At 43.6% G+C, this 22,830-nt stretch overlaps 1 protein-coding gene across 4 annotated transcripts in view; it reads left to right on the forward strand.

Moving 5' to 3' along the window:
• Positions 1-22,830, forward strand: part of aplp2 (amyloid beta (A4) precursor-like protein 2) — a 146,796-nt gene that overhangs the window by 22,651 nt on the left and 101,315 nt on the right. The window contains exon 1 of one of the 4 annotated variants that reach the window (XM_067971116.1): positions 20,773-20,802. The exons of 2 other annotated variants lie outside the window; for them this stretch is intronic. In XM_067971116.1, coding sequence (XP_067827217.1) covers positions 20,788-20,802 — 15 coding nt within the window. In that variant the 5' untranslated portion in view covers positions 20,773-20,787. Of the gene's footprint in view, positions 1-20,772; positions 20,803-20,963; positions 20,988-22,830 lie in introns of those variants that run through there. One more of the 4 variants, XM_067971117.1, reaches the window with a different exon arrangement.

Here is a 22,830-nt window from a genome sequence, read left to right on the forward strand (position 1 = left end):
GAGGGAACATAGGAACAGGAGAAGGCCATTCAGCCCCTCGTGCCTGCTCCGCCATTTGATAAGATCATAGCTGATCTGTGATCTAACTCCATATACCTGCCTTTGGCCCATATCCCTTAATACCTTTGGTTGCCAAAAAGCTATCTATCTCAGATTTAAATTTAGCAGTTGAGCTAGTATCAATTGCCATTTACGGAAGAGAGTTTCAAACTTCTACCACCCTTTGTGTATAGAAATGTTTTCTAATCTTGCTTCTGAAAGGTCTGGCTCTAATTTTTAGACTGTGCCCCCCTGCTCCAAGAATCCCCAACCAGCGGAAATAGTTTCTCTCCATCCACCCTATCCGTTCTCCTTAATATCTTATAAACTTCGATCCGATCACCCCGTAACCTTCTAAACTCTAGAGAATACAACCCCAATTTGTGTAATCTCGCCTTGTAATTTAACCTTTGAAGTCCGGATATCATTCTAGTAAACCAACGCTGCACTCCCTCCAAGGCCAATATGTCCTTCCGAAGGTGCGGTGCCCAGAACTGCTCACAGTACTCCAGGTGCGGCCTAACCAGGGTTTTGTATAGCTGCAGCATAACTTCTGCCCCCTTGCACTCTCGTCCTCCAGATATAAAGGCCAGCATCCATTAGCCTTATTGATTATTTTCTGCACCTGTTCATGACACTTCACTGATCTATGTACCTGAACCCCTAAGTCCCTTTGGCGATCCACTGTTTTTAACTTTTTATCATTTAGAAAGTACCCTGTTCTATCCTTTTTTGATCCAAAGTGGATGACCTCACATTTGTCTACGTTGAATTGCATTTGCCACAGTTTTGCCCATTCACCTAATCTATCAGTATCGCTTTGTAATTTTGGGGATGGCCGAGGTACTTTGCATCTGTCTTTACCAAGGAAAAAGATGCTGCCAGAGTCACAGTAAAGGAAAATATAGTTGAGGTACTGGATGGGCTAAAAATTGATAGAGGTACTTGAAAGGCAATAATCCGGGACAGAATTAACAGTCACTTGGCCAAGTATGGATTGATTAGGGAAAGCCAGCACGTATTTGTTAAAGGCAAATCGTGTTTAAGTAACCCGATTGAGTGTTTTGATGAGGTAACAGAGAGGGCAGATGAGGGCAATACCGTTGATATGGTGTATATGGACTTTTAAAAGGTGTTTGATAAAGTGCCGGAGGGTAGGCTGATCATCAAGATTGTGGCCCATGGAGAAAAGGGAGCAGCAGCAACATGGATACAGAATTGGCTAAGGGACAGGAAACAGAGTAGTGGTGGTCGGTTCTTTTTCGTACTGGAGGGAGGTGTACAGTGGTGCCCCCCAGGGGTCGGAGCTGGGACTGCTGTTTTTCTTGATATATATGAATAACTTGGACTTGGGTGTACAGGGCACAATTTCCAAATTTGCAGATGACAAACTTGGAAGGGTAGTAAGCAGTGAGGAGGATAGGGAAAGACTTCAAGCGGATATAGACAGGCTGATGGCATGGGTGGACACGTGGCAGATGAAATTTTAACGCAGAAAAATGTGAAATAATACATTTTGGTAGGAAGAACGAGGAGAGGCAATATAAACTAGAGGGCACAATTCTAAAAGGGGTACAGGAACAGAGATCTGGGGGTATATGTGCAGAAATCTTGGAAGGTGGCAGAGCAGGTTGAGAAAGCAGTTTTTAAAAAAAAAAAAGCATAAGGGATCCTGGGCTTTATAAATAGGGGCATAGAGTACAAAAGTATGGAAGTCATGATGAACCTTTATAAAACACTGGTTTGGCCACAACTGGAGTATTGTGTCCAGTTCTGGTCACTGCACTTTAGGAAAGATGTGAAGTCCTTTGAGAGGGTGCAGAAGAGATATACTAGAATGATTCCAGGGATGAGGGACTTCAGTTACCTGGAGAGCTAGAGAAGCTGGTTTCGTTCTCCTTGGAACAGAGAAGGTTGCAAGGAGATTTGATCGAGGTATTCAAAATCATGAAGCGTCTAGACGGAGTAGATAGAGAGAAACTGTTCCCATTGGTGGAAGGGTCAAGAACCAGAGGACATAGATTTAAGGTGATTGGCAAAAGAACCAAAGGTGACATGAGGAAAAACTTTTTTACACAGCGAGTGGTTAGGATCGGGAATGCACTGCCCGAGGGAGTGATGGAGGCAAATTCAATCATGGCCTTCAAAAGGGAACTGGATAAGTACTTGAAAAGCACAAATTTGCAGGGCTACGGGCTAGGGCGGGGGAGTGGGACTAGCTGGAATGCTCTTGCATAGAGCCGGCACGGACCTGATGGGCCGAACGGCCTCCTTCCGTCCGGTGGAGAGTAGACTGGTTGAGAAGTCAAATCTGGAGGTGTTGAAGGGTATAGATGGAGAAGCTGGAGAGGAGAGCATTAGGGAAGTTGAGTTTAGAGGGTGATAACATAGATTATCATATCAGCACACTTCTGCAACTGTGTTTTCTTTTCTGTTGCAAAGTTAATAAGCATCCAATCACATGCCAATACACTGAACTGTCTGGAGTCGTGCCAAAACAGAGCAATATGCAATCCCTTGATTTTCATAATGCCTATCCAGATATTCTAGTGAAACTTCTAAATGTAGCATTGTGTACACCACTGTTGTCCAAGAGCAATTACTAATTAACCACAGGTGTTGTTGACCGTTTTAGCCATATGCACTAATTTTAGTAGAAAACGTGTTATGCACACTCTCTCTCAATACAGTCAGTGGGGTGCAGAAGAGATTTACTGGAATGGTACCAAGTATGAGGGACTTGAGTTATGTGGGGAGATTGGAGAAACTGGAGAACAGAGAAGGTTAAGGGGAGATTTGATAGAGGTGTTCAAAATCATGAACGGTTTTGACAGATTAAATAAGGAGAAACTGTCTCCAGTGGCAGAAGGGTCGGTAACCAGAGGACACAGATTTAAGGTGATCGGCAAAAGAACCAAAGGCAACATGAGGAAACATTTTTTTTACGCAGCGAGTTGTAATGATCTGGAATGCACTGTCTGGAAGTATGGTGGAAGCAGATTCATAGTAACTTTCAAAAGGGAATTGGATAATTACTTGAAGGGAAAACCTTTACAGGAGAATGGGACTTATTGGATACCCCTTTCAAAGAGCCAGCACAAGCACGATGGGCTGAATGACCTCCTGTGCTGTACCCACTATGATATTTCACGTGTATATTTACTTAATGCATATCTACCACCATTCAGTGAACAAGGCAGTAAAACACACACACTGCTTTTCATATCATTTTTCCAACAATCGTACAAAGTTTAGAGTATACAAGCATCCTCCAATAAGCATATCCATAGGTATTGAGGTCACATATCCAATAATGGTGTCTATTGATCAATGTTTACTTACTGATCAGAAATACAATTAGCCACGACAACACTGGCATACACAGACTTAGCTGCTCAAAAGGCAGTTTCTCATCACCCAAGAAAATCATCAATCAGGATGATCCTCACACTGGTCAGTGAAGACCCGGATGCCAGTGCTGTGAACAAGTGGATGCTGTTTTGGGCTACCATAGAGCCACAACAGTGTCATGGAGCACTCCAGAATCATTGGGTATAAAGGGTATGATAGCTTTACAGGCCCTGGGGTAGACTGTGTGGCAGACAGTTGATCATGTGGCACACAAGTGCTGAACTCTGCCAACAGTCCTGTTTGATAATGTTTCAGCTGCTTTTCAGCTATTGAGAATGAGTTGAGCTATGCTTGTTTCTTTCTCTGTAGGCAGTCGGATATGAATGGCCACTCAGCTGATGGTACATTAATCATATGAAAGGTTTATTAAAACCTTCCTGAACCAAAAGAATGAAAACTAACATCTCCAGAAATCACTGGTGAGAGATGTATGCAAGCATAATCATGGTTATTGTTTCACAGTGGGAATCTGAGTGAAGCAGCGCAGTGTATTTCATGAACGGTTTTCAGCTATCTGGTATCTCCATTGAATGGCAGTGTGTAGCCAGGAAATGTGCAGCAGCCTCAGCATTTTACTAACTGCTGCATGATATTCCGTGTAACTAGCATCAGAATGATTAGCAGTTACAACAAAAACTATGCCCCAGTTTGTGCACACATGGTGTTTGCAGCGACCCTGCTGATTGGATTGCTGCACGAGCAGTCTCCAGTTGCACTGTCCACATGGCTGGCTTGCTGGCCTGTGCACTCCAACCTGGTGGTTACTGTTTGCTAAATATGTACGGTGGCTGTGGACCACTTTTGGCCTAAGTTTAATGATATAAAACTGGGTGTTGAATTTCAGTGCTGCTCGTGGCCATTTGCTCTTTATTTAAAAAAAAATATTTATTTGATGTATGACCAAGATATTCTGTCACTACTAATACTTCACGTATAAACGCATGATGTGGAGATGCCGGTGATGGACTGGGGTTGACCATTGTAAACAATTTTACAACACCAAGTTATAGTCCAACGATTTTTATTTGAAATCTACAAGCTTTCGGAGGTTTCCTCCTTCCTCAGGTAAATGATTGACCAACATGCACATGGCAGAAGCAAGACTGGCCAGTTGTTGCATCTGGAATGAAGGTGAGAATATGTTCTGTAACCACATAAACTGAGCAAAGCAGGAGTGCAATTGTAATTAATCGTGATGAGTATTAATTTCAGTAGACACCATCAAATGTAATGGTCTACATTGAAAAAAACAGTTGCAGAAGTGTGCTGATATGATAATCTATGTTATCACAATGTCTGTTCGTAATCCGCTTCATGTCCTGTTTATTTGTAATCTGTTCCCCAATGTTGTGGGAATCGGTATGCAAGCCTATCAACAAGTCCTGCCATTTGTGGATTTCTTGAAGCTCAAAATGACCTCCTTCAACTGCAAGCTAGACTAGACTAAGTTTTCAGAAATTGTGGGCAAAATACAATGACTGTTGTGGAGCCCACATTATACACCACGTGAATCTAAAATGGCAGCAAGTGTTTTGTGGTGGCATAGTCACAGCAAACATCTAACTAGCACAAAGTTACTGCCCTGGAGAAACAGCATGCAGTCGTCTTTCACCAAAGTGTCATATTTCATTGTGCCAACAAGGAAATTAAAAAGTTGTTTGCATCATTCCGAAGGTGCTTTTAGATTATGCCAACTGAAAAGCTTGGACGATCCTTTGGCGAATGATTTGCATGTAATTGGCAAATATTGGCTTAACTTGCATGCATCACTTGTGCTGATCTTGCACAGAATGACAGTGCAGTCATTTCTTTAGTTGTGCTCTTCAGCAGCTTTTCTTGATATATTTGCTGGCTCAGGCACAACAACTGTCTCTGTTTGGAACGTGAGCAAAATCAGGCTGCCACTAGCAGTTACTCCCTGTAATATCGATGTTCGTGGGTGTAAATGGAAGGGGTGGGTAGTGTTCAGGGTGTTCAAACACTCCCAAAATTTCTGATTTTTAAAAGTTGGACATTGTTTTGAAAGAACGTGCGCTAGATCACTTGAACACAGAAGCGACAGACATAATAGACTTGTAGGCAATATTAAACCCCATGGGATTAAAGGGACACTGGCAGTGTGTATACAAAATTGGTTAAGGGATGGAAAGCAGAGAAGTCTACATTAATGACTTGGATATGAATGTAAAAGGTATGATCAGTAAGTTCGCTGATGATACAAAGATTGGTAGGGTGGTAAATAGCGAGGAGGATAGCCTCAGTCTGCAGGACGATATAGATGGGTTGGTCAGATGGGCGGAACAGTGGCAAATGGAATTTAACCCGGAAAAGTGCGAGGTGATGCACTTTGGAGGGACTAACAAGGCAAGGGAATACACAATGAATGGGAGGACCCTAGGCAAGACAGAGGGTCAGAGGGATCTTGGTGTGCAAGTTCACAGATCCCTGAAGGCGGCGGAACAGGTAGATAAGGTGGTAAAGAAGGCATATGGGATACTTGCCTTTATTAGCCGAGGCATAGAATATAAGAGCAAGGAGGTTATGATGGAGCTGTATAAAACACTGGTTAGGCCACAGCTGGAGTACTGTGTGCAGTTCTGGTCGCCACACTACAGGAAGGATGTGATCGCTTTGGAGAGGGTGCAGAGGAGATTCACCAGGATGTTACCAGGGCTGGAGCGCTTCAGCTATGAAGAGAGACTGGGAAGATTGGGTTTGTTTTCCTTGGAGCAGAGGAGGCTGAGGGGGGACATGATTGAGGTGTACAAAATTATGAGGGGCACAGATAGGATGGATACTAAGGAGCTTTTTCCCTTCGTTGAGGGTTCTATAACAAGGGGACATAGATTCAAGGTAAAAGGCGGGAGGTTTAGAGGGGATTTGAGAAAGAACTTTTTCACCCAGAGGGTGGTTGGAGTCTGGAACTCACTGCCTGAAAGGGTTGTGGAGGCAGGAACCCTCACAACATTCAAGAAGCATTTGGATGAGCACTTGAAATGCCATAGCATACAAGGCTACGGACCAAATGCTGGAATATGGGATTAGAGTAGACGGCTGATGGCCGGCGCGGACACGATGGGCCGAAGGGCCTCTATCCGTGCTGTATGACTCTATGACTAGTAGTGATCGGCTGTTTTTCAGACTGGAGGGAAATACAGTGGTGATCCCCAGAGGTCAGTATTAGGACCACTGCTCTTTTTGATATATATAATGACCTGGACTCGGGTATAATTTCCAAGTTTGCAGATGACACGGGACTTGGAAATGAAGTAAACAATGTGGAGGATAGTAACAGATTTCAGGAGGACATAGACAGACTGGTGACATGGCAGATGAAATTTAACGCAGAGAAGTGTGAAATGAGGCATTTTGGTAGGAAGAATAAGGAGAGGCAATATAAACTAAATGGTAGAATTTTAAAGGCAACAGAGAGACCTGGGAGTGTGTGTACACAAATCTTTGGTGGCCAGACAAGTTGAGACGACTATTTAAAAAAGGATATGGGATCCTGGCCTTTATTAATAGAGGCCTTGAGAACAAAAACAAGGGAGTTATGCTAAACCTTTATAAAACAGTGGTTAGGCCTCAGCTGGAGTGTTGTGCTCAATTCTGGGCACCACACTTTAGGAAAGATGTCGAGGCCTTAGAGAGGGTGCAGAAGAGATTTACTAGAATGATAACCGGGATGATCGACTTCAGTTATGTGGAGAAGCTGGGGTTCTCCTTTGAGTAGAGAAGGTTAAGGGGAGATTTTATAGAAGTGTTCAAAATCATGACTGGTTTTGATAGAGTAAATAAAGACAAACTTTTCCAGTGGCAGAAGGGCACCAGAGGACACAGATTTAAGGTGATTAGCAAAAGAACCAAAGGCAACATGAGGAAACTTTTTTACACAGCGAGTAGTTATGATCTGGAATGAAAGGGTGGTGGAAGCAGATTCAGTAGTACCTTTTCAAAAAGTAATTGGGGATATCCTTGAATGGAAAAAATTTACAGGGCTATGGGGCAAGAGCAGGGGAAGGGGACTAATTGGACAGCTCTTTGAAAGACCAGGCTGAATTGCCACCTACTATGATACCATGTTCTTCCAGAGCTCGTGAGTTCTGCAATTTGACCTGTGAAGTCGGCCTTGTGCTCCTAAATGTCACCAGGCCATTGCATTGAATGGTGAATTTATCGGTAGTCCAGTGACACGAAACTGGCACTTAGACTTCGTGCTTCAGTTTTTGTCCAACAAGATGTTTTTTCTTTTGCTTTTATTTGAGTTGTGAGATTAATGGAAGCAATGTTTCTATTTTAGCCTTATTGTGAAATGACTATTTGAAAAATAAACCTTTTTTTGAAGTCGTGTTGTTTGGTCCTGCAAGTTCATACCCCTGCCCCCAGCTGACAAAATCTTGCCTATTCCGCTGTATGTTGTAAAGGTAGAAAACTCCATATGAAGTGCAATATTGTCTGAATCTAGCCTGACACTGGTGGGATGAGCTTGCTTTTATAGCTTTTTTTTTCTTGTAACAAAGTTTCAAGAGCCCAAGAATTTTTAGGCACAGGAAAAGGCCACTAAGCCCATCAGTGTCACCAGTCAGACCAAATTCCTTTCATACTCCTTTCCTCCTCATTTTATAAAATGTCCCTTGGGTTTGAATCCTTTACCATACTATGCAATGTACATGTAATAGCTTTGTCCATTTCCTTCATAATTTTAAACTTCCAATGGAGAATTTAAAACTGGATGTGCAATGGTCTTAACTTTTCCAATGCAAACAAACTTGCTCAACCTTTCATCATAACTTAAATACATACATCCACTTTCAAATTCTCTGTTCAATGTTTAAGACATCGTGCAGTCATTTCACTACGAAAACAGGGAAGAAATAGAAAATTTAAAATCTTTAAGGGTTAATGCCACAGTTCTAGTGTGCTGTATGTTGCATGTCACATATTTGTATCCCATAAAGTGAACTTCGATCTTGGGTGCCAAGTGGAAGTTAGGTGCTTATACAGAGACAAGTTGGAGTGAGCTGCTAAAATATTTGTATTCTAATGCACCTTCTTGCAGGTGATTGATATTGACAAAGGCCTGGGAACATGACTAAGTGCAATGAATTCAGATGTTTTGTTTCAAACCAAACTTGTGTTTTTCCCCAGTAGACATTAGTTGTCTAGTTCCTTCAGCACAAGAACTTTCCTTACATGACTAAAGTATGGAAGTGGAGCTCATTTGCAGGGATGCAGGTGATATAACCATATGCATGGGTCGATAACTAGAGGGGACAGATTTAACATAATTGGCAGAAAATCCAGGGGGAAAATTAGGAGAATTTTTTTTCTGGAGCAAGTTAGGATCTGGAATGCACTGCCTGATGGTGGAAGCAGATTCAGTAGTAGTTTTTTAAAAGGGAATTGGATATATACTCAAAAAGGAAAACATTGCAAGGCTGTTGGGAAAAAGTAGGGGAGTGGGCCTAAGTGGATAGCTCTTTCAAAGCAAAGTCAAGATGGGCCATATGACCTCCTTCAGTGCTGTAAGGTTCTATAAGATCCAAGTTTTTCATTCATTACATGATGCACCTTATTTAATTGTTGTTTGAATGATTTGGGCACATCCAGCACTAATGCCTTTGTCACATTATTGTACCTGACAATCTGGTATTTATTGGAGTTAGACTGTGTTGGAACTGGCATTGGTCAGCACAATGCACACGTGCTTTCTATAAAATTGGAGAAGTACAGTTTTTATGGGGAGGGGGTTTACTGTTGTGAATAGAGACTTGAGATGATGGGACTTTATTCATTAGAGCTGAGAAGGTTAACAGGTAACCTGATATAACCCTTCATAATCTTGAAGAATAAGATAAGTAGTGATTGTTTGCATGACAGTAAGAGGCAGAAATTTAAGAATGAATTAAAGGAGAGGTTAGAAAAAAGGGTGGTTTGGATGTGGCATTCTCTGCCACTGTTGAATCAGCGTCCATAAATTATTTTAAGAGGGAATTTAAATAGTTGTGTCAAGAGGAGGGATCTTAAAGGGCGTGGGGCGTGAGCAGGATTAGAGTTGTTGTCTTGTGGAGATGAGTACTGGTGCTGACTTGGACTGAATCCAAGTTTCTGTGCTGTAACAGCAGGGTAATCTTGAGGGGAGTTAGTTTGAAATGGGTGGAATAATGAGCGGTGGTCCCAATTCGTTGGTGCTGGGACACTGTCTCCCAACATCCGCCCTCTGAAATGGTCTAGCAAGCCACTTAGTTGTACAATCCTGCTACTGCACTGATAGCACTGTCGACAATACCTTCCATCACTTTGCTGACGATGGGGCGGTAATTGGCCGGATTGGATTTGTCCTGTTTTTTGTGGACAAGACATACCTGGGCAATTTTCCACATTGTCGGGTAGATGCCAGTGTTGTAGCTGTATTGGAACAGTTTGGCTAGAGGCACAGCTAGTTCTGGAGCACAAGTCTTCACTACAGCCGGGATGTTGTCGGGGCCCATAGCCGTCGTTGTATCCTGTGCACTCAGCCATTTCTTGATATCACGTGGAGTGAATCGAATTGGCTGAAGACTGGCTTCTGTGATGGTGGGGATCTTGGGGGGAGGAGGACGAGATGGACCATCCACTCGGCACTTCTGGCTGAAGATGGTTGCAAACGCTTCGGCCTTGTCTTTTGCACTCACGTGCTGGACTCCGCCATCATTGAGGATGGGGATGTTCATGGAGCCTCCTCCTCCCGTTAGTTGTTTAATTGTCCACCACCATTTACGACTGGATGTGGCAGGACTGCAGAGCTTTCATCTGATCTTATTGTGGGATTGCTTAGCTCTGTCTACAGCATGTTGCTTCTGCTGTTTAGCATGCATGTGTCGTAGCTCACCAGGTTGGCACCACATTTTTAGGTATACCTGGTGCTGCTCCTGGCAGGCTCTTCCACACTCTTCATTGAATCAAGGTTGATCCCCTGGCTTGTTGGTAATGGTAGAGTGAGGAATATGCCGGGCCATGAGGTTACAGATTGTGGTACAATTCTGCTGTTGCTGATGGCCCATGGTTGCCTCATGGATGCTTAGTTTTGAGCTGCTAGATCTATTATGAACCCATGCCATTTAGAACGATGGACGGTATCCTCAGTGTGAAGATGGGACTTCGTTTCCACAAGGACTGTGCGGCAGTCACTCCTACCAATACTGTCATGGACAGATGCACCTGTAATTCTCTCACCACCTGTCGCAGGCCCAGTCTGGCAGCTATGTCCTTCAGGACTCTGCCAGCTTGGTCAGTAGTGGTGCTACTGAGCCACTCTCTTGGTGGTGGACATTGAAGTCCCCCACTCAGAGTACATTCTAAGCCTTTGCTACTCTCAGTGCTTCCTCAAAGTGGTGCTTAACATGGAGGAGGAGGAGGACTGATTTTATCTGTTGAAGGAGGATGGTAGGTGGTAATCAGGAGGTTTCCTTGCCCATGTTTGACCTGATGCCATGAGACTTCATGGGGTCCAGAGTCGATGTTGAGGACTCCCAGGGCCGCTCCCACCTGACTGTATACGTGCTGACACCTCTGGTGGATCTGTCCTGCTGGTAGGACAGGACATACCCAGGGATGGTGATGGAGGAGTCTGGGACTTTGGCTAAAAGATATGAGTCTGTGAGTACGACTGTGTCAGGCTGTTGCTTAACAGTGCTTCCAATTTTGGCACAAGTCCCCAGATGTTAGTGAGGGGGGCTTTGCAGGGTCGACCTTTGTCGTGTCCAGTGCCTAGAGGTCTGATGCTGGGTGGTCCGTCTGGTTTTATTCTTACTATGTCTTTTTGTACAACTGAACGGCTTGCTGGGCCATTTCAGAGGGCAGTTAAGAATCAACCGCATTGCTGTGGGTCTGGAGTCATAAATCGGCCAGACCGGGTAAGGATGTTGCGGAGCATGCGTATTGGAAGTAAAAATTGGGAGGCACACGTACTCCATGGGCGGGACAGAACATGCCAAGGAGGGTGTTGAGTGGACCTGAAGCTGATAGTTGACTCATCATCCTTATCGCCAAACTGTGTGAGGTGGCAAAAAACAACGCCCCATTTTATTGCCAAATGAGTTGAGTTCAAAGCTCCAGAGATCATTCTGTCCAGGGCTCGGGTCAAGCTGCACTAGCGATACTGTGTACAGTTGTAAGTTACAAGAGGCCCAGGATACATAGTAACCAGTATTCAGTTGTAAATACTGGTGAGGGAGAGGGTTCTTCTGGGGAGTGCAGCCAAAGCCAAGTCCATGGGTAGCTCAGCCGTATGGCGGGGGAGCAATAGTGATAGAGGATTATATAGTTAGGGGAACAGATAGGCTTTTCTGCGGACGCAGATGCGATTTCAGGATGGTATGTTGCCTCCCTGATGTCAGGGTCAAGGATGTTACCGAGCAGCTGCAGAACATTCCGGAGGGGGAGGGTGAACAGCCAGAGGTTGTGGTCCATATTGGTACCAATTACATAGGCAGAAAGAGGGGTGAGGTCCTGCAGGCAGATTTTAAGGAGTTAGGAAAGAGGTTAATAAGCAGAACCTCAAAGGTAGTAATCTCTGGATTACCCCCGATGCCACGCGCTAGTGAGTATAGAAAAAGGAGGATAGAGAAGATGAATACGTGGCTGGAGAGATGGAGCAGGAGGGGAGGGCTTTAGATTCGTGGGACCGGTACAAGCCGGACAGTTTGCACCTCAACAGGGCCGGGACCAATATCCTTGCGGGGAGGTTTGCTCGTGCTGTTGGGGAGGGTTCAAACTAACTTGGCGGGGATGGGAACCTAAGTGTAGATTTGGAAGGGGGAGAAGCAGAGCTGGAAATGGAAGGCAGAAAATTAGTGTATGAGTTTGGACGGCAGGGGAAAAAAAGGTTAGAAACTAGACAACAAAGGAGTTTGGCAGTGTTTAATGGTATATACCTCAATGCAAGGAGACTAGTGAATAAGGCAGATGAGCTGAGGGCAAAGATAGACACGTGGAAGTACGATATTTAGCTATTACAGAAATATGGCTTAAACAGGGGCAGGAATGGTATGTTGCCTCCCTGGTGCAAGGGTCAGGGATGTCTCGGAGCGGCTGTAGGACATTCTGGAGGGGGAGGGTGAACAGCCAGTTGTCGTGGTGCATATAGGCACCAACGATATAGGTAAAAAACAGGATGAGGTCCTACAAGCTGAATTTAGGGAGTGAGGAGTTAAACTAAAGAGGACCTCAAAGGTAGTAATCTCAGGATTGCTACCAGTGCCACGGGCTAGTCAGAGTAGGAATGACAGGATAGCTAGGATGAATACGTGGCTTGAGAGATGGTGCAAGAGGGAGGGATTCAAATTCCTGGGCCATTGGAACCGGTTCTGGGGGAGGTGGGACCAGTACAAATTGGACGGTCTGCATCTGGGCAGGACTGGAACCAATGTCCTAGGGGGAGTGTTTGCCAGTGCTGTTGGGGAGGGTTTAAACTAATGTGGCAGGGGGATGGGAACCGATGCAGGAAGTCAGTGGGAAATAAAGTGGTGACGGAAACAAAAGGCAGTAAGGGAGAGTGTACAGAACATGTCCGGACAGATGGTCTGAGAAAGCAGGGCAAAGACCAAGGGAAGTCTAGATTAAACTGCATTTATTTCAATGCAAGAAGTCTGATGGGCAAGGCAGATGAACTCAGGGCATGGATGGGTACATGGGACTGGGATGTTATAGCTATTACTGAAACATGGCTAAGGGAGGGGCAGGACTGGCAGCTCAATGTTCCAGGGTACAGATGCTATAGGAAAGATAGAGCGGGAGGTGAGAGAGGAGGAGGAGTTGCGTTCTTGATTAGGGAGAACATCACGGCAGTAGTGAGAGGGGCTATATCCGAGGGTTCGCCCACTGTGTCCATATGGATAGAACTGAAAAATAAGAAGGGAGAGATCACTTTGATAGGATTGTACCACAGACACCCAAATAGTCAACGGGAAATTGAGGAGCAAATATGTAAGGAGATTACAGACAGCTGCAAGAAAAATAGGGTGGTAATAGTAGGGGACTTTAACTTTCCCAACATTGACTGGGACAGCCATAGCATTAGGGGCTTGGATGGGGAGAAATTTGTTGAGTGTATTCAGGAGGAATTTCTCATTCAGTATGTGGATGGCCCGACTAGCGAGGGGGCAAAACTTGACCTCCTCTTGGGAAATAAGGAAGGGCAGGTGACAGAAGTGTTGGTGAGGGATCACTTTGGGACCAGTGATCATAATTCCATTAGTTTTAAGATAGGTCTGGCCCAAAAGTTAAAATTCTAAATTGGGGAAAGGCCAATTTTGATGGTATTAGACAGGAACTTTCAGAAGTTGATTGGGAGAGTCTGTTGGCAGGCAAAGGGACGTCTGGTAAGTGGGAGGCTTTCAAAAGTGTGTTAACCAGGGTTCAGGGTAAGCACATTCCTTATAAAGTGAAGGGCAAGGCTGGTAGAAGTAGGGAACCTTGGATGACTCGGGAGATTGAGGCCCTAGTCAAAAAGAAGAAGGAGGCATATGACATGCATAGGCAGCTGGGATCAAGTGGATCCCTTGAAGAGTATAGAGATTGCCGGAGTAGAGTTGAGAGAGAAATCAGGAGGGCAAAAAGGGGACATGAGATTGCTTTGGCAGATAAGGCAAAGGAGAATCCAAAGAGCTTCTACAAATACATAAAGGGCAAAAGAGTAACTAGGGAGAGAGTAGGGCCTCTTAAGGATCAACAAGGTCATCTATGTGCGGAACCACAAGAGATGGGTGAGATCCTGAATGAATATTTCACATCGGTATTTACGGTTGAGAAAGGCATGGATGTTGGGGAACTTGGGGAAATAAATAGTGATGTCTGGAGTGTACATATTACAGAGAGGGAGGTGCTGGAAGTCTTAACGCGCATCAAGGTGGATAAATCTCTGGGACCTGATGAAATGTATCCCAGGACGTTTTGGGAGGTTAGGGAGGAAATTGCGGGTCCCCTAGCGCAGATATTTGAATCATCCACCGCTACAGGTGAGGTGCCTGAAGATTGGAGGGTAGCAAATGTTGTGCCTTTGTTTAAGAAGGGCGGCAGGGAAAAGCCTGGGAACTACAGATCCTGACATCTGTAGTGGGTAAGTTGTTAGAGGGTATTCTGAGGGACAGGATCTACAGGCATTTGGAGAGGCAGGGACTGATTAGGAACAGTCAGCATGGTTTTGTGAGATGAAAATCATGTCTCACGAATTTGATTGAGTTTTTTGAAGGGGTAACCAAGAAGATAGATGAGGGCTGTGCAGTAGACGTGGTCTACATGGACTTTAGCAAAGCCTTTGACAAGGTACCGCATGGTAGGTTGTTATATAAGATTAAATCTCACGGGATCCAAAGTGAGGTAGCCAATTGGATACAAAATTGGCTTGACGACAGAAGACAGAGGTTGGTTGTAGAGGGTTGTTTTTCAAACTGGAGGCCTGTGTCCAGCGGTGTGCCTCAGGGATCGGTGCTGGGTCCGCTGTTTTTGTTGTTTATATCAATGATTTGAATGAGAATTTAGGAGGCATGGTTAGTAAGTTTGCAGATGACACCAAGATTGGTGGCATTGTGGACAGTGAAGAAGGTTATCTAGGATTGCAACGGGATCTTGATAAATTGGGCCAGTGGGCCGATGAATGGCAGGTGGAGTTTAATTTAGATAAATGTGAGGTGATGCATTTTGGTAGATCGAATCGGGCCAGGACCTACTCCGTTAATGGTAGGGCGTTGGGGAGAGTTATAGAACAAAGAGATCTAGGAGTACAGGTTCATAGCTCCTTGAAAGTGGAGTCACAGGTGGATAGGGTGGTGAAGAAGGCATTCGGCATGCTTGGTTTCATTGGTCAGAACATTGAATACAGGAGTTGGGATGTCCTGTTGAAGTTGTACAAGACATTAGTAAGGCCACACTTGGAATACTGTGTACAGTTCTGGTCACCCTATTATAGAAGGGATATTATTAAACTAGAAAGAGTGCAGAAAAGATTTACGAGGATGCTACCGGGACTTGATGGTTTGACTTATAGGGAGAGGTTAGATAGACTGGGACTTTTTTCCCTGGAGAGTAGGAGGTTAAGGGGTGATCTTATAGAAGCCTATAAAATAATGAGGGGCATAGATAAGGTCGATAGTCAAAATCTTTTACTTTTACCGAAGGGCCTGTTTCCATGTTGTAACTTCTATGATTCTATGATTGTTCCTGATTACATGGTTTTCAGACAAGATCGAGAGGGGGGTATAAAAGGAGGTGGGGGGGGGCAATATCTGTTAAAGAAACAATTACTGCTATGAGGAGGGATGATGTATTAGAAGGATTATCAAATGAGGCCATATGGGTTGAGCTAAAGAACAAAAAAGGGGCAGTCACATTCCTGGGACTATAGACCCCCCCAAACAGTCGGAGATAGAAGAGCAAATATGTAGGCAAATATCTGAAGTACAAAAACAATAGGGCAGTAATAGTAGGGGATTTCAACTACCCTAATATTAACTGGGATACAATCAGTGCAAAAGGTATCGAGGGCACAGAATTCTTAAATTGCATTTGGGAGAACTTTTTTAGCCAGTTCGTAGCAAGTCCAACAGAGGGGAGGCAGTTCTGGATTTAGTTTTAGGGAATGAAGCTGGGCAGGTGGAAGGAGTATCAGTGGGAGAGCATTTTGGTGGTAGTGATCATAATTCAGTTAGATTTAGCATAGTTATGGAAAAGGACAAAGATAGAACAGGAGTAAAAGTTCTAAATTGGGGAAAGGCCAATTTTACTAAGCTGAGAAGTGATTTAGCAAAAGTGGACTAGAAACAGCTACTTGAAGGTAAATCAGTGTCAGAGCAGTGGGAGGCATTCAAGGGGTTCAGAGTAAACATGTTCCCACAAAGAAAAAGGGTGGGACTGCCAAATCTAGAGCCCCCTGGATGACAAGGAACATGCAGGGTAAGATAAGGCAAAAAAAAGGGAAGCTTATGTCAGACACCAAGAGCTCAATACTGCAGAAAGCCTCGAGGAGTATAGAAAGTGCAGGGGTGAAATTAAAAAGGAAATTAGGAAAGCAAAGAGAGGGCATGAAAAAATACCGGCAAGTAAAATTAAGGAAAACCCAAAAGTGTTTTATAAATACATAGAGCAAGAGGATAACTAAGGAAAGAGTAGGGCCTATTAGAGACCAAAAAGGTAACTTGTGTGGAGGCGGAAGATGTGGGTATGGCTCTTAATGAATACTTTGTGTCTGTCTTCACAAAAGGGAAAGAATCTTAACACCAGGTTATAGTCCAACAAATTTATTTGAAAATCACAAGCTTTCGGAGGCTTTCTCCTTCGTCAGGTGAATGTGGAAATGTGGAATGTTGATTTCCACATTCACCTGACGAAGGAGAAAGCCTCCAAAAGCTTGTGATTTTCAAATCAATTTGTTGGACTATAACCTGGTGTTGTAAGATTCTTTACGTTTGCCAACCCCAGTCCATCACCGGCATCTTCACAAAAAGGGGGGACGATGTAGCGATTGTAGTTTAAAGAGGAGGAGTGTGAAATATTGGATGGGATAAACATAGTGAGAGAGGAAGTATTGAGGGATTTAGCATCTTTGAAAGTAGATAAATCGCCAGGCCCGGATGAAATGTATCCCAGGCTGTTAAGAGAAGCAAGGGAGGAAATAGCAGAGGCTCTGACCATCATTTCCAATCCTCCCTGGCTACAGGCATGGTGCTGGAGGATTGGAGGACTGCTAATATTGTACCCATGTTTAAAAAGGGAGAGAAAGATAGGCCGAGTAATTATAGGCCAGTCAGTCTAACCTCAGTGGTGGGCAAATTATTGGAATAGATTCTGAGGGACAGCATAAATCGTTATTTAGAAAGGCATGGGCTAATCAAGTCAGCATGGATTTGTTAAGGGAAGATTGTGTCTGACTAACATGATTGAATTTTTTTTGAGCAGGTAACGAGGGTCGATGAGGGTACCGCATTTGATGTAGTGTACGTGGATTTTAGCAAGGCTTTTGAAATGGTCCCACATGGCAGACTGGTTAAAAAAGTAAAAGCCCATGGGATCCAAAGGAAAGTGGCTAGTTGGATCCAAAATTGGCTCAGTGGCAGGAAGCGAAGGGTAATGGTGACTTTTTTTTGCAACGGGAAGGCTGTTTCCTTTGGGGTCCAGCAAGGCTCAATACCAGGTCCCTTGCTTTTTGTGGTATATGTTAATGATTTGGACTTGAATGTTGGGGGCTTGATTAAGAAATTTGCAGATGGTACAAAAATTGGCCGTGTGGTTGATAGTGAGGAGGAAAGCTGTAGACTGCAGGAAGATATCAATGGACTGGTCAGGTGGGCAGATTGAATTCCATTTGCCACTTTTCTGGACAAGTGTGCTGTGTAATGCATTTGGGGAGGGCAAACAAGACAAAGGAATGCACAATAAATGGGAGGATACTGAGAGATGTAGAGAAACAAAGGGACCTTGGAATGCATGTCCACAGATCCTTGAAGGTCGCAGGACCATCACTGAAGGTAGCAGTTGATAAGGTGGTTAAAAAGGCATATGGGATACTTTCCTTTATTTGCTGAGGCATGGAATATAAGAGCAGGGAGGTTATGCTAGGACTGTATAAAACACTAGTTAGGCCACAGCTTGAGTACTGCACACGTGACCAGAACTTACAGGAAAGATGTGATTGCACTAGAGAGGGTACAGAGAAGATTTGAGGATGTTGCCAGGACTGGAGAATTTTAGCTATGAGAAAAGATTGGATAGACAGGGGCTGTTTTCTTTGGCACAAAGGAGGCTGAGGGGAGATTTGATTGAGGTATATAAATTTATGACTGGTCCAGATAGAATGGATAGGGAGGACCTATTTCCTGTAGCAGAGGGATCAGTGACCAGGGGGGCATAGATTTAAAGTAATTTTGGTAGAAGGATTAGAGGGGAGCTGAGGAGAAATGTTTTCACCCAGAGGGTGATAGGGGTCTGGAACTCACTGCCTGAAAGGGTGGAAGAGGCAGAAACCCTCAACTCATTTTAAAAAGTACTTGGATGTGCATTTGAAGTGTCGTAACCTACAGGGCTACGTACCAAGTGCTGGAAAGTGGGATTAAGTTGGCTAGCTCTTCTGCCGGCACAGACACGATGGGCCGAATGGCCTCCTTCTATGCCGTAACTTTCTATGATTCTGTAGGTTGTCCAGAGTAGAGCAACCAGACTGATCAGCTGTGTTAAAGGGGGCAGGGAATGAGCTGATAAGCTCTTTTAACCTTGAAAGGAGAGATCTCTGTCAGCCCTTTTAGAGAGGTATACAAAATACTTCATAGGACACAACGTAAGCCTGCAATATTACTTCAGGATAACTCGGGTTTCTTGAGACGGGGACACAACTTCAGGATAGAAGGTGGGAGGCATTTCTTTATAGAATCATACAGCGTTGGAGGAGGCCATTTGGTCCATCGTGCCTATGCCGGCTTTCTGAAAGAGCTACCAATAAGTCCTACTCCCCTACTCTTTTCCCCATAGCCCTGCAAATTTTTCCTTTTTTAAATGTATCCAATTTTGAAAGTTACTATGGAATCTGCTTCCACCACCCTTTCAGGCAGTGAATTCCAGATCACCTGAAAGCATTTAGTTAGGTTATTAATAAAGCAAATCAGGTCCTAAGAGGACATTGGACTACGGTCAGAACAAGCTTATATTGATGTGTGAATTGGTGCAGAGACTGATCTTAACTGTGGCATGCAAGGGTACAGATATATTAGAGGGTTCAGAGGGGAGTGACCAGGGTGAAACCAAGGTTTGGGGATTAAGTTATGAAGAAAGACTAAACTTCGTTTCCCTGGAGCAAAGATAACTTTGCAGGGTGTTGGGGGGTGGGGGGAAAAGAACCTATCCTTGCCTTCAAAATAAGGAAAGGCGCAGATGAGGTTGAAGTGAAGAAATTATCTTGTACAATGAGTACAGGACTAGAGGACGCACATAGAAAACTCTCCAGCCTCAAGCAAGGTTGGAGATCAAGAACTGACAACTAACAGCAGTCGCTAATTTCATGAATTGTATGGTGTGTTCTTCGATTTGGCCTGGCAAAGGTAGCAACTGAGATTCCCAAAATGGGTTGTATATCAGTTCAGGCCTTTAAAAGTGAGCAGATCAAAGGCTCCATTTCATTTCCGGTATAAGTGATTTAGTATGCTCAGTGTTGGAGAGTATTGTGTTAAGATGAAGCTGACTGAATTTACAATTTTAAAGTAGAACTTTGGTCCAAGTTCATCAAAATCTTTTACATTCCTTCTGAAATTATTCTTATAGGTTACTCATTTCAGATTTCCTCGTGTTTAGATATGCTGCATTTTAAGTATTTGATAAATTAATTGTAAATATTCTAGTTGCTTATTCTGTGAAAAATCTGGTCTGCATTTAATAGCTGCCAATGCATAGCATGAGACTACAGTAAATCCAATAATGCGATTACTGCAAGTAGAGATAGATTACAAAACAGCATTGATTGTTTCTCTGGCAGACTTTTCCATGTAATCTGTCTGTATGTGAAAATTCTAATTTCCATCTGAACCTTGTTAATTTTAAATCTGCATCCTCCAGTTCTGTGCAGAGTCCAAGTGAAGGCATGTATGTTATTTATGCCTCTGCAGATCTGGATCAGTCATCTTTTTTCCAGTGGTGAATTCAGCTCTGAGTCACTTTTCATACATTACATCTTAATTCTGGGAATCCTGTTTGTCGCTCCTCTCTAAATTTCTTTAATGCATCAAAGACCTATGAAATACATTGGGTCAGTGTGTTTATAATCAAATGACCCTCAGATACATTTTAGCATTCATTTCACCTTGTTGACAGCAGCTTCAGATTAACTAGAAACTTGGATCAGTAATCCCAAATACTTTTCCTTTTCTGGCTACTGTTTAATGATCAGGAAAGGGATTTGAAGGGTTTTAGGTAGAGCTTATTAAATCCATCAAAACTAATTGAGAAGTTTATAGAATGGAGTATGCTTTCAGTCGAAAAATCTTGAGGGTACACAAGTTAACCTTCAAAAGACTTGGCCACGTAAATGTAAACAGATTATTTAACTTCAAAAGCAAAATACTGAGGATGCTGGAAATATTTAACTTGTCCTGTGATTTGGGAAGCACAGGATGCTCATACAGAATGAGCAGTTAGTAAATGAGAATAGACATTGGAAGAATTCCCTCTTCCCCTCAGTCACCGAGTAACACGTGGAGAACTTGTCAAAACAATGAAAAATGAACTGGGCAGATAGCTGGCTGAAGAATAAGACTGAAAGTTACATGTAAACATAGGTGACTGTAGTCCTGTTCAGACCATGGGGATGTCATCTGTGAAATGCAACTGGTCAAGGTTGGATAACAGATTGAAATGTTAGATCGATACCCTTTCGTTTTCAGGGATATATTTCTGTATTTTATGTGTCCTTCGTAGAAGTTTTACTTGTGGTATTAATCTTTCAAGATGAGTCAACATTGGATTTGGACTTCTGGAATATAAAGATTATAGTCCAGCATAGAGACTTCTCCATGCTGAAGGTAAATGTCAATGATATAGTTAATGAGACTTAAAAACTAGGGATGACAGCTACTGGTAGGTGTTACCTTGAGGCTGGGTGTGCAGCTCATATATCCAGGACTTGGAATCCAGCAAACTGCCTGTGGCAGGCATGACAATCCAATATTCATAGAACTCTGGGGTGCTGTTGATTGACCAACCAAATTGGCTCATTGATGGAGCCTGGAAGGATAAATCTGACCTTGAGGGCTGGGGATTTTTCCCATTAACTTTTGAATAATTCAGCAGACCAGTGCCATAAAGGTATGGTGGTCATAGCTGGACAACGGGAAGTTTACTGGTGTTTTGTGCTCCATTTTAGCTGATTTAAACCCATCTATGTGCATGTTTGGGGTTCCTAAACCATGGCTCTTGCCAACCTGTATCCAAGCTGTCTGCACTTAAGATATGTGGATTGTGTCCTTAAGGAGTGAGTGTTTGCTTGATATGGAGTGTGCACAGGAAGTCTATCTTGGACTTTCAGCAGTTTGCTTTAGAAACACGAGGGTGCTGTGATGTGTTTTGGTTGTGTCCGGATACCCAGCTGACCAAAATAAAATGGGGCAAATAAATAATTTTGGAAAAGTCTGCGATAATGCAGAAGTTTATTTATTGGAAGGACGGACTGTCCACGTAGAACTACCTACAGCACAGAAACAGGCCATTTGGCCCAACTGGTCCGTGCCGGTGTTTGTGCTCCACACGAGCCTCCATCCGCCCTTCTTCATCTAACCCTACCAGAATAACCTTCTGTTACTTTCTTCCTCATGTGTTTATCTAGCTTCCCCTTCAATGCATCTATGCCATTTGCCTCAACTGCTCCTTGTGGTAGTGAGTTCTACTCTCTGGGTAAAGAAGTTTCTCCTAAATTCCCTATTGGATTTATTAGTTCTTGTATTTATAGCCCCTAGTTTGGGTCTCTTTCCCCCCCGCCCCCCCCCCCCCCCAACCACCACAAGGCTTCTCCACGCCTACCCTATCAAACCCTTTCATAATCTTAAAGACCTCTATCAGGTCACCAGCCAGCATTCTCTTTTCTGGAAGAAGAGTCCCAGCCTGTTGAATCTTTCTTGATAAGTATAACCTCAGTTCTAGTATCATCCTTGTAAATCTTTTTTGCACCTTCCCCAGTGCCTCTATATCCTTTTATGATGAGAACAGAACTGTGCACGGTACTCCAGTATGGTCTAACCAAGGTTCTATACAAGTTTAACCTCTCTGCTTTTCAATTCTGTCCCTTTAGAAATGAACCCCAGTGCTTGGTTTGCTTTTTTAATGGACTTAATAAGTCTTTGCCTCACTACTTTGTGATTTCTGTATCTGTCCCCCTAAATCCCTTTGTTCCTCTACCCCATTTAGCCTCCATACTTATATTTTCCAAGGAGTATGTGGCGTCCTTATTCTTCCTACCAAAATGCACCACCTCACGCTCAGCTAGATTGAAATTCATTTGTTGATTTACAAGCCCATTCTGCAAGTTTATTAATGTCATCTTGTATTTTGTCACAGTCTTCTTCAGTATTAACTGCACCCCCCCAATTTGGAGTCATCTGCAAATCTGAAATTGTACTACTGATTTGCAAGTCCAAATCATTGATGTAAGTGGCGATTCCAGCACCGATCCCTGTGGAACACTACATCCCATCTTTTGCCAGTCTGAGTAACTACCCATAACCCTCATTCTGTTTTCTGTTTTATAGCCAGCTTGCTGTCCATTTTGCTACTTGTCACCTCACGCCACACGCTCTCACCTTGGTCGGGGGTCTGTTGGAAGGACAGGCTGTGTGTCTGATTGTACCGAGGTCTGTTGGAAGGGACGGACTG

Source organism: Heptranchias perlo, chromosome 33, assembly GCF_035084215.1.
Source record: "Heptranchias perlo isolate sHepPer1 chromosome 33, sHepPer1.hap1, whole genome shotgun sequence".
Taxonomy (NCBI): domain Eukaryota; kingdom Metazoa; phylum Chordata; class Chondrichthyes; order Hexanchiformes; family Hexanchidae; genus Heptranchias; species Heptranchias perlo.